This window comes from Schistocerca americana, chromosome 2 (assembly GCF_021461395.2).
Source record: "Schistocerca americana isolate TAMUIC-IGC-003095 chromosome 2, iqSchAmer2.1, whole genome shotgun sequence".
NCBI lineage: Eukaryota > Metazoa > Arthropoda > Insecta > Orthoptera > Acrididae > Schistocerca > Schistocerca americana.
In genome coordinates, this window is record NC_060120.1 from 204,721,047 (window position 1) to 204,733,572 (window position 12,526).

General features: G+C 38.2%; 1 protein-coding gene across 1 annotated transcript in view; it reads left to right on the top strand.

Annotated features, from left to right (window-relative positions):
- Positions 1-12,526, top strand: part of LOC124595120 (sterol O-acyltransferase 2-like) — a 169,855-nt gene that overhangs the window by 122,987 nt on the left and 34,342 nt on the right. Inside the window, exons 5-7 of the mRNA XM_047133716.1 lie at positions 4,476-4,624; positions 6,771-6,910; positions 10,046-10,209. Of these exons, the coding sequence (XP_046989672.1) occupies positions 4,476-4,624; positions 6,771-6,910; positions 10,046-10,209 (453 nt within the window). The remainder of the gene's footprint in view (positions 1-4,475; positions 4,625-6,770; positions 6,911-10,045; positions 10,210-12,526) is intronic.

Sequence of the window (12,526 nt, forward strand, 5' to 3'; positions counted from 1 at the left end):
CTGGCACTACTATCCTTGACCCTAACTTCGTTTCCCTGCACAGAAGTCCATCGTACATATTACATTGTGGCTGTGTCCGATACAATTTACAATCGTTGTCCGCGTCCTGTAATTCTTGCCATACTACTCGGTCATAACCTATGGCTTCTACTTTTGCCACCTTCCTACTTAACTGCATCCGCACTAACGTGCTTCTTCCCAGGCTTGTGCAGCACCTTGTTGTCGAATTCACTAAGCCTCACAGCCCACATAGCAAGTCTAGTGGACGGATCCTTCAACCCCAACAACCACTTCAACGCAGCATGATCTGTCACTACCCGAAATCTTCTCCCATATAAATAACATTTAAAATATGTGATTCCATATATTACGCTAAGCATCTCCCTCTCAGTTGTTGAGTAATTCCTCTCTGCTGCATTCAACTGCCTAGACACATAGGCTAGTGGATGTTCTTTCCCATCAATTTTGTGACTAAGAACACTCCCTTATGCTTGATTCGATGCATCGTATGCTAGTATAAACTCCTTTTCGAAATCTGGAAACACAAGAACAAGACTTGATGTTAACACTTCTTTCAGTTTGTCAAACGCTTTCTGACACTCTTCTGTCCACTCAAATTTGACACCCTTTTATAACAATCGCGTCAACGGCTGTGCTAAATCTCCAAAACCCTTCATGAACTTTCGATAGAAATTCCAAATTCCGATGAATGACTGCACTTCCTTAACTGTTTTCTGTTCCCCTTACAGCCTGTACCAGCCTCGGATCTGTTCACACTCCGTCCTTACTGATAATATGTCCCAAATATTTTACTTCTTCTAACACAAAATGACACTTCTCCAGGCTCAACGACAAACGATCTGCTCTTAACCTCACAAAGACTCCCCTTAACCGCTGTCTATGTTGCTCCATACTACTTGAAAATCCTATAATGTCATCCAAATAGACCAGACATTGCTGTGGTTTCAAACCACTCAAGACACTGTCTAGCAACCTTTGAAACGTTGCCGGAGCGTTTTTCAAACCGAACGGCATTCTAATGTACTGGTAATGGCCTCCAGGAGTAGAGAAAGCAGTTTTTGGACGACCCTCTGGAGCCACCTCTAACTGATGATAACCACTTGTCAAATCCATCGCAGAACAGTACTGGCACTGTCCTAAGTGGTCCAAAGTCTCCCATATATTTGGAATGGGGTATGCATCCATTACTGTCTTATTATTGAGGTATCAGTAGTTACAACGAACCTGTATTTCTTAGTTCCATCCATAGATTTTTTAGGCACAATGAAAATGCCCGCATCCCAGCAACTATTAATATGCTCTATAATACCGTCCGCAAGCTGCTGATCAATGAAATCCTCCACAATCGGCTGCAAATACCTCGGTATTCTGTATGGTTTATGTATGTTGAACTAATGGAGTTGCTGGTAATGGCCCTTGTGGAAAAAACAAATCCTTAAATTCCCACAGTAATTCTTCCATATGCTCTCTTTCTCCGCCTTTCAAATGCTTAATTTTGTCACCCAATGCAGTTCTATCGGCAGTTGTTGGTTGATCGCTTCACCTACCTCTCGAACACCAGTTTTCATCATCTGGCACATCCAAATTTGCTACTAAAACTCCTTTCCTCAAATTCGCGTCTGCAGCTCTAAAATTATCCGTGTTCCCCTCCTGTACGTGTACAACACTACGTTTCACAAAACAACCCAATGGACCCAAAACTTCATTATCCTCCAATGGATCAATAACACATCCTGTACCCACAGGTAGATTTGACTCCACACTTACCCAAAGTGACTTTCCAGTGCCACTAGACACACACTCATGCGAATTAAGCCTTAATGCTAATGTACACTGTTCAATTGGTTTGTTCACTACTTTGAACGCCCCTCACGACACCTCTGGCATTGACAACAGTTTCCCCTAGCTGAATGGCTGAATATAAATCTCTTGGAGTCCCTTCACGCACTTTCCGTGACATATGTGCCAGTAACCCTCTCAAAAATACAAGTTACCTTTGTTCGGCCTCTTGCAACAGAACAATATTCACTTCGTCGCTCTGACCCAATTCGTAAGTATACTCATTAATTTCACTTATCCTGTCCACAAAGTTCTTCATCATCTCCCCTTGTCTCTTTGACATTGTACTTAAACTCTTTTTAAAGTGCCGCACACTATTGTTTTTTGTACCTTTGTAAAAGCCCTTCCTTTAACTGCTTAAACTGTCCTGCCTTCCTTAAGGCCTCAGAACACCTTACATATGTTTTCACTTCACCTGTTAATCTAATCTTGGCCAAATGTAACAACTGCTCATCAGACAAACCATTCATCACTGCTGAAGTCTCCAAGTCCTCCACAAATGAACGCACATCCTCAGATACCTTCCCAGAAAATTGAATAATCAAACTTGTGGCAGCTGGATCAATCTCCTGCACCCTAGGCAACAACAACTGATCAGGTGCAGTTTCCTGTTCACCTACAGATGTTAAGTCATTTCTCAACTGCATATTGTCTGCTGTCAGTTATGCTACTTTTTCCAACAATATCCGTAACACTTCTGGTTCCACACACCTCGCGTCCCTGACTCTGCCATTGTGTTGCTTTCGTTCCCAGTTAGTCCTGAAACAAAACATTAAAGTACAAGAACAACCCGACTCCCTACACCTCAGTATCATCATACTCGGTAACATCATACACAAACCAATACAAAAGTAATTAAATGCCATGAAAGAAAATAATAAATCTTACTGCCACAAATACACTAACACTTATTCTGACAAAAAAATAATATGCCTATGCAAAACATGTAAAATGGCCTGCCATGAGTCATACTCAAAAACACAAAAAGGCAAGAAAACATTCAATACTCAAAAGAAAACTGGTCAAAACCCACCAAATCTTGTGAAAGAAATGCGGGTGGTGGGCTCAAACATCATACTGGAGAGACGACGTCCACTATTCTGACACCAAATGTATCAGGATGACCAAATATAGCGGGAAGAGGTAGAAGGCACCGTATTAAGACTCATCCAAGCTTTCCAAGTGATTTATTGTTTCCAACTACAGTGCCGTTTTCCCCTCGGTCTGCTTCACTGGGTCCCGCAATGCTGAGGACACCACTATGCTGTCTGCAAAACAACTTGGCACAGAATGGCTTCCTCAGCAACCCATGCACACACCATGTGTCGGCCTTGTATGCCAACGGAGTTGCGTCATCATCAGAATGCTGGCAGTCAACTCAGCGGACTGGGTCCCTGCTGACTCAGTGATGCTTGGTGTGAGCTGCAGGTGGCCAGCTACCTGCTTCTTGCTGGCATGTTTGAGATCGAGGTGACAACAAGCACCCGTGATCCAGAAACTGAATATGCGGCCCTAGCCTCAGGATGCCTCCGGCATGTGTTGGAAGCCAGGATGCCTGCCCGTGGTAGCGAGCCATGGAGTGGTCCACAGCTGGCTGGCTATGGACCCTGCGTCTTTCTCAGAGAGGCAAACCAGCGACCCGCCATGGACTGGAACACTGGCGCCCCATCTGCTACTGTGTGTATCTGGTGGTATGACACACCCTGCCATCCAGGAGAACTGCCACACTTGAATGAATCTCTTTAGAAACCCGCACCTATTTATTTGCGGTTGTGCACTTCTGTTTTGCCATATGTGCCACTTCACGTCACATACTCATAATACGCCAGTGGGCCCCTTCTGCCTGTGATTTGTGACATGCAAAACTGCTATGTATACTCTTTCAGGAATTTGAGGGCCCTGTGGCCTCTATTCTACTTCACAACTGTTGGTATGCGTAACTCACTGCAATCCAGCCTGTATCTGGCTGTAACATGTGCTAAGAATATTGCACAAAACTAGCTTTCCGTATTCTAAACAGTGGTGCTGCTAAAATGCTATGTTGGATGACTCAAGACACTATCTACAAGCAAGTTAATTCTTGCAAGTTTGACAGCGCTCTACATCCTCAGTCAGCAAGACCTTCCTAACTTAAGGAATCGTATAGAACCAGAAAGCATTTTCTTGGTCCAAATTCCTAGTAATAACTTAATGTATTCACATTCAGACAACATTTATGTTCATATTGCAAATACTAGCATTCATGTGGACCTATGTATATTTAACAGTTACTGGATAAAAATAAATCTGAACAGTGTAATAGAAAAAAGGAAATCTCTTCTATTTATAAGAACAGATACATAACAGCAAGAACGTATGGCCACTGCGACAAGTCCAAGTATTAATCCACACTCGGAATGAGTGTATATGTTTTAATCATCTAACTCACTGTCATTAAATCATACTCCATAGTGGTAATGCAGCTTTAACATCAGTTGTATGTATGCACAGGTAAAATTAAAGTTGATCAAGTAGGTGTTGAAGACCTAATCTATAACTAGGATTGCTATGTTACTGTATCAGTTCCTCAAAAAATTGAAAGGTATAATGATTAAAAATGTTAAATTCTTATACAGGTTGAAGCTGGGCTTCTCAACTATATTTTGGAATTTTGATGGGCTGCACATTGTAATGGCAACCTGGGTCTCCATGCAACTTGCAGTATTTGTGCTGTTCATTGCATTCTGTCACTGGGCATCATTTCGTGTTTCATTGTCTATTTCTGGTAAGTTGTCAAAATTTAAAATGAAACCAAAGATAAAATGAAATTCTTAAAAATAATATATTTCTAGACTTGCAAGAAGTTACTGTATTTACATTCACTACATGTTCATTTACAAACAAAATAAGCCTATGAGACACAGTAGATAAGTTAGGAGATGCTGCCAAATAATGCAATTCAATATTTGTGGCCAACCAGCTTGTAAATTATTTTCTGTTTTAAATATTGGTTTCTTAGAATATTAAAGAAAAAAAATATTCAGTGGGCAAGAAATCTGCTGCATTTTCTTATAAGCTCGCTAACATTATTCTAAATATAAAACTGTCTGAATTTTCAATCAGTGATCTTCATTAGCTAATATTCCTTTCTTCTGTACCCATTCTAATTCTTGTTACTCATTTCTCCCACTACAACACTGATTTTTAATACTCTCTCATCCTCTGATTGTGAAGATAGGAGGAAAAAACCTTAACAGTGTAGTAAAAAATGCTTCTCCTATAGCAAACACAAATGAATTGCAGATTTGAAATTTAAATATTTCTCTCTACTCTTTTCTGAAAAAATGTTAGTATTTCTTGCACATTTTGTGATAACTTAACCTATGTCATAAATATCACTTTTTGGATCATCATACCTACTTACCCTGAGACTCACAGAATAATTCAGCTCTGCAGCTGTTTGGTGAGTTTACTCCTCTCTTTATTTGTATCCACTATGAATTCCCTTTACAATACTCACATAACTTGCATAAGAAGGGTAGTGCCTCATGCTTCCTGCAGCCATTGTTCCTGACTTAGTTTGAGTATTATTTATAGTTAAAACAATATCCTTCTGTCAATTACAGGGCTGTTTACTACTCATTTAATAAAACATGTATCAAATAATACAGTTTTTATTCCAAGGATGAAATAACATTCTATCTTTAATGACTATCTATCGATATTTAAAGTACTAACAAAAAGTAGTGATAAAGTACACAAAGGAATTTTACTAATAGAGAAAAACCTCAGAAATTTTAATTATACCAGAAAAAGGATACAGGGTTCATGTATACTGTTCTATGATCATAACTATATAACAAATCAAAGGGGAAAACAAAACCACATCTGTAGCTATGTTCCAAATAGTTTCAATTGATCACAATAGCAAAAGGAAACATGGCCAGCTTGTTTCAATGTACATGAAAATCATCATATGCATGGGAATATAAATGATAATTGTAACAGTTAAGACCAGTAGAGGGTGATGGAAGCTTTTGCCAATGATTGCAGGTTGAACTTCAGAACAATTTATTCATGGCACAAGTTCACAAAAAGTTGGTTTGGCTAGCAACTGAAAGGTTGCTCAAGATCACTTAAAAGTAACAGGAGAGAAGTCCACTGGTATAATAGCAATTCTGTTGGGAAGCCTCTTCCCTAGTGCCTGTAGGAACAGTGTATGGCATACCATGATGCAGTGTGGAGATGGTGTGGTGAAGAATGGAGTGTCTGGGCTGGTCTCAGCATGTTCAGATTGATGGGTTACGAACTGCAGCTGGCCTGGAAATGAGTGAGCAATTGCATGCTGTTGCTGGAGGTTGCACTCCATCTTAAATATCTAGCAGGTGGGAGCACATCCATGATAGTAATAAGCAGACAAAATGTGTTTTCTTGATAGCAGTGACATAGATTTCCTGAAGCATGCATTGCTTGTAAGTGTGGCTCATGGTGTCTGTGACAATAGCAGTATCAACAGAGTCTTTGTAAATGGTATCATGTACACAACAGGCCAAATGATATCTGTAAAAAGTCTGGTGGAGAGAGACCTGTGGGCCAAGGGTAAGCAAACCGGCAGGATGAAGACACTGTGCCAGAAGTGTAATATAATTAGTCTAGAGCTGATATTCGACAGTAACAGTATTGATTCCTCTAGTATACATCTTGAGGTATTACGTACCAGAAATTTATATCTATCGCATTCTGTAAGTGTAAGTTTGAGTCTTAATCCTCATTTTTCAATCCACAATCTCTCTTTCTGTGGTGTCATAAACATTATTAGATGTGAATTACAAAATAAAACTACATGGAGAATGTTATGTATAGGAACTTTGCTACTGATATAATAGAAAGTTGAATTCTATGCATGTGCTTATTCATCAGTTTCCTTACAGGATATCAGAGAAAACTTCTGGACAACAGTGCTCTGATTGTTCTAATTGCCTACAAAATTGGTTTTCTGGTGCTGCCAGTATGTGTTATACAATACAATCAGTTACCTCCTATCTCAGCCATGATAATTCTTTGTGAGCAAGTAAGTACTGCAGTCTGTGAATTTGTGACATTTCTGTATGTAGTGCATACATAATTATTAATGAAGTAGTAGTAACGTTCAAATCATACTTCGTGTGAACTTCTTCAGATGAGATTACAGATTAAATGAGATGTATTTCTCATTCCAATAGATCCATAGTGAGAAGATCCTCCAGGGTCAATCACTTCCAAAGATACATGTAACCTTATCTTCATAAAAGGAAACACAATGTTACACAAACAATATTGTCAACAGGGATTTAAGAAAAAGTAAGCTTATAGTGAAAGAATTACAGATAAAGCACAATTCAAGGCTTAGTACATAGTACTTATCTGATTGTGATCTTCCAAAGACTTTTAAAGATCATTTTTTAATTGCTGTTTGGCAGTGACAGCAGCATGTTGGTTAAGATCTCGAAGCAAGCTGTACAAGTAATCTAAAAGTTAGAAAGTGTCATAAAATGTTTGTAGCACAGTTTCATTCTCAACCTGAGAGTAGGCCCTCTATTCAGTTTCAAACCAGTAACAACAGGCTACATATTTCAGAAATAGACATTAAAAATCACACTAACTGAAACTCTGTGTAATTGTTTTGGGACCAGATGGAAAACAAATGGCAGGGGAATGACTTTACTCACAAGTTAGCCAAAAAAACTGGATGCAGATGAATTTTTGCACTTGAAAGAATCTCTTTTGCCGGCTGCTGTGGCCAAGTGGTTCTAGGCGCTTCAGTCTGGAACTGCACGACCGCTACGGTTGCAGGTTCAAATCCTGCCTCGGGCATGGATGTGTGTGATGTTAGGTTGGTTAGATTTAAGTAGTTCTAAGTTCCAGGGGACTGATGACCTCAGATATTAAGTCCCATAGTGCTCAGACCCATCTGAACCATTTTTGAATCTCTCTTGCTGTGAACAGGAAACAAGTACAATAAGGTATTAGGTCTGCAAAACAGTAGGTGCAAATTACTGTGCAAAGTAGGTTATGCAACACCTACCAGACACTGGTAATCATTTAGAAAGGAGAAAGATTAAGGTTTAATGGCATGATGAGATAATTAAAGACAGTGCGCAAGCTCAGATTAAGTAAGGATTTTGGGGGGGGGGACAGTAATGCCCTTTCAGAGGAGCCATTCTTGCATTTAACTTAAGCATTTTAAGAAATCACAGGAAAACTAAATCTGGATTGCCAAACATCAATTTCAACTATTGCACTGCTGAATTCCCACTCATAATCTTGGATTCTGTCACTTGCACACCACTATACATACTCGTTAATGCTTAAAATGAAAGTATACTTTACATGAAGTGTGATGTACAGAACTAATACACAACAGAAATTTCATGCAGGCCAAAAGCAACAAAGGAATTTCCTTTCATTACTTGGCACTACCCAAGCCTGTAACAACTGAGCCATGTTATCCACCATGGGTTTGATAGCTCCTTGCCCTGCCCTCAAATGAAGAACATTTTCCCCAATTCTTAGCACAGTGGTACCCGCCTACCTAACTAACTTCTACAAAATCCTCTTCCTATCCTGTGCATACTCTTCTGGTCCCCTTTACTTGCCCTAGAGGTCTTCTCTCTATGAAAGATACAGTTGGATGATCTGCACGTAGCAACTCCTTCTCCAGGCCTATTACTGGCTTTGCTTACCTCATCTGGGACAGGGCACACACAAAAAATTCCATATCATCTACCAAATTTACTTCAGCACCCATTTTATTTGGGTATGGTCATGAACAAACCACCCACTTGGATAATATAACATTCCTCTTGTCATGAAAATGAATTAAATAAAAAATTACAATTTTAGTTTGATGTGCCTCAGGTACTGACTGAGGTGTATTGAAAATCATACAATTCTTAGAACAGGAATTTATACATTTGAGGTCCACACTTAGCTAATAGAATTGGTTATTGAAATACATTGTTGCCCATATACGTACACTTCATAAAATTACATTCAGTAACAGTAATTTAGGAAATTTATGGTACCTAATTTGTAATGGCAGAGGGTAACTTCTTGAAATAAAAAGTCCAAAACAAAGTAACAGACAGTTTGTTCATTTATTCAACTCACTTTCTGAACTATACTTTAACAGGACTTGAACTAATTCACACACTGCCTTGAACTCCATTTCATAATGTTTATAACTGCTGCTGTCCATTCTGTAACATTAACTACTGCCAACTTCTACTGCCATACAGCCACAGCTGCCATTTTTTAAATAAGATTTAGATGACGCTTGGTGCTCACAGTATTGTTACAATCAATAATTTGTATAATTTACAGTAGAGAAAAAACTGTAAAAAACCATTTAAGTGTGATATTTGCTCTACATAAATCATAAATGTGTTCTTCATAATTAGTTTCATAAAATATGGAGGCTTAGTGTGTTGGATATTACATAATGGGTATTTATGACAGTATGAAAACATACAGATTTTCAAAAGAATTAAATTAATAATTTGCCTGCCTACAATAATGGGAATTCCATTCATCTATCCTAATTTTTCTATGCAAAATACACTATCCCATGCTGTATTTAAGACCAGTAATTAATGCATGTTTACTTCATAAGCAGTTGTCGTTTTATAAGGCTTCAACAAAAATTTTATTGAGGCATTTTCTATATTGTCTCAAATGGTATTAAATAATAATTCGTGTAAGTTGAAACTCAAGATGTGACTATTAATATGCAACCATGTAATAAAATTAGTGTATTGTTATGTTTTGTAATTGGATGTATCATATAATTCAGTGGTTGAATCTCTGTTCATAACATCACAATGGACACAGCCAGTCTCAGGCCATGTGATAACTGGATTACACAGTTTGAAGCATGTGAAATTGCAGCAATAGTCATTGGCACCAACCATGGTATTATTCAACTATATAAATTAAACTAATCATCACAACATCCACATTAACTGACTTCTATACACACACAAATCAAACTTGCTCTTTCCATCTGTTCAGTTGTGTGGTGGATCTTTTCATGTGCTTGTACACTAGTCATACGTTCTTTACATAGTATGGCTTTCTCTTAGTAATACTTATGTTCAATCTAGAATTTTTCATTATACATTATTTTGCATTTATTTAATATTTGTTAATCTTACATTTTGTATTGCAGGTGCGAATGATTATGAAGAGCTATGCATTTTTAAGAAGTAAAGTGCCAAAAGTTAAAATGTTCAAGCCTCATACTGAAGCCACAGATGTGCTACTTCCAGACTTCAATCATTTTGTGTATTTCATGTTCGTTCCAACCCTTGTTTATAGAGACACATATCCAAGGTAAGTTCAACATTTGTTTTTCTTTTCCTTTCTTTATAGCAATTTTTCTCCTATAGAGCTGAAAACATAGAAATGAGTATGTCAAAGTACCTTTGAAAATGTTTAAGAGTATTTTTTTCTTTACAATGCCATTACATAAGATAATCACAACAAATTTCTTGATAAAATCAGTGACTTTGTACCTTGCCTAATGTCTTTGACTACAGTGAATTAACTCTTCATGAGGAAGTTTTGATTTGCTATTCATACATATTTTATATAGTGTCCCCAGGAGTTCTAAATTATGTCAGAAAGAATAATAATAATAATAATAATAATATCTGATTATGACAATTGTGTGCACTGTGTTTACACTTTGTAGTAACTAGCTAAACCCCAAAAACTAAACAACACTTGTTGCAGTTTACTAAAAAACATATTTCAGAGTTAAGAATAATTAGTCCACCTGTTATTATAGGTTATCTGTCTTGAGCTGACTGCAATGTAATTAAAAAGAATTACACCAGACACGTTTCGATTTTATTTATAAGCATCTTCTGTGGCATTCTGTAAATTGGATACATACATTTGTACATTTATTTTTTGATTCTTTTAGGTTAAAAACAGCCTTTTCTTTATGAAGTTAGTCTGTAAGCTACTTACGATGTTTCTTTACATAGTCTGCACCTTCTCCTCTTGCTATCATGGTTGATGTGGTCAGGCTTCGTTTCACATCTGTAGTTTTTGGCATTTTGCGTTATTTCCTGTGCTGCACTATTTATAATTGACTTTCTTAACTGTTTTTCATTCATCACTGCTACAGTGTTTATGCCTATTCATTTGTTTTCGTTCATGTTGTGACATGATGTACTCACAAAGGACTACGTTGTTATGAATGAAGCCTCATGAAAATGTGTGTGTGGGCAGCATAGGGGTGTGGATGTTCACAATATGTGAATGAACCCACTTGGCTGACATGGGTAGATCCTCCTGTGAAGGGAGAGTAGTGTCTTCAGTGAACTCAGCTAGTAAGAAAAGTGGCTCACTGTACAGGATTTCAACCAGTGAAGCATACATATCATTTTTGTGTGGACCATGCAAACATTGAGTGGAACCCAAGGTAAAGCTTTTGATGATTATTCATTAGGGTGGCTTTAATGGTCCAATTCCATTGTTAAATGAATCCGTTACTCAGATTCCATACAACCACATGTCACCCACTGTCTGTGTTGCATAATGTTCACAACTTGGAGTGACTGGAACTGTCACCCCTGGTCTTTAGCAAGGGGATGAGTTTCTAAAGTTATGCATCACTCTAAGGAGTATTTTTTGTAGAATACAGGCTATTTCAAGGCATATAGCATCCTTTAAGGCTCCAAGGGTCCTTGGTTGGTATTTATAAACTTCAGCTTTGAGATAACCTCAAAGAAAGAAGACACACAGACTTAAATCAGGTCAGTGTACAGGACATGGAATGTCGCCATATCATGAGATCAGATGACTGGAAAAGATTTCGCTCAAAATATTCATCAAATTTTGAGCATTGTGGGCTGTCATACTATCCTGCTGAAACTAAATGAGTCTCATGTACATTTGTTGAAGTTCTGGATCATGTTCACATACCATCCACTATTGATGGTAACAGCATGGTGGTTCTCAAAAAAATAAAGCCCAGTGACTTCCTCAGCACTGATTGCACCTCAAACTGTGACCTTATCACTGTGGAGAAGTGTCTCATGAATTTCCCCAGGATTCAGGTAACTCATATTCTGTTTTTTAATACATCCAGAAATTTGGAAGTGTGCATCCCATCACTGAATAAAATGTGCGCGTCTTGAAAAATGTTTTCAATCAACTCTTCACAGGCTTGTCTTCAATTTTGCCAGTCCTGTTGTGACAGTTCTTGAGTGATCACTATTTTATATGGATCAAACTGAAAGTCTTTATTGAGAATCCAACATATAGTATGGCTAGACAGTGCAAGTGACGATGAATGCTTACGCACTCAATATTTTGAGGTGTTCTATTGGTCCTCTGTGCTCCAACTATCTTTTCCATAACACTGCCACATCGACAAAAGTTCTCTACCTGCAACAAAATCAATTTATGGTTGGGAACACTGTTTGGAGGGAGGATTTGATACTGAATAGGCATAACATGCTGTACTGCAACTATAGACTGATTATCAGAACAATAGGTTTCAACAGCAAAAGCATGTGCTCATTTGATGACACTATGTTCACAACTAACAATTGTACCAACATAAACATCCACTGCCACTGTGACTTGGAGCCCACTCCCACTCTTCCATCTTTGTCCCCCCCCCCCCCCCCCCCCC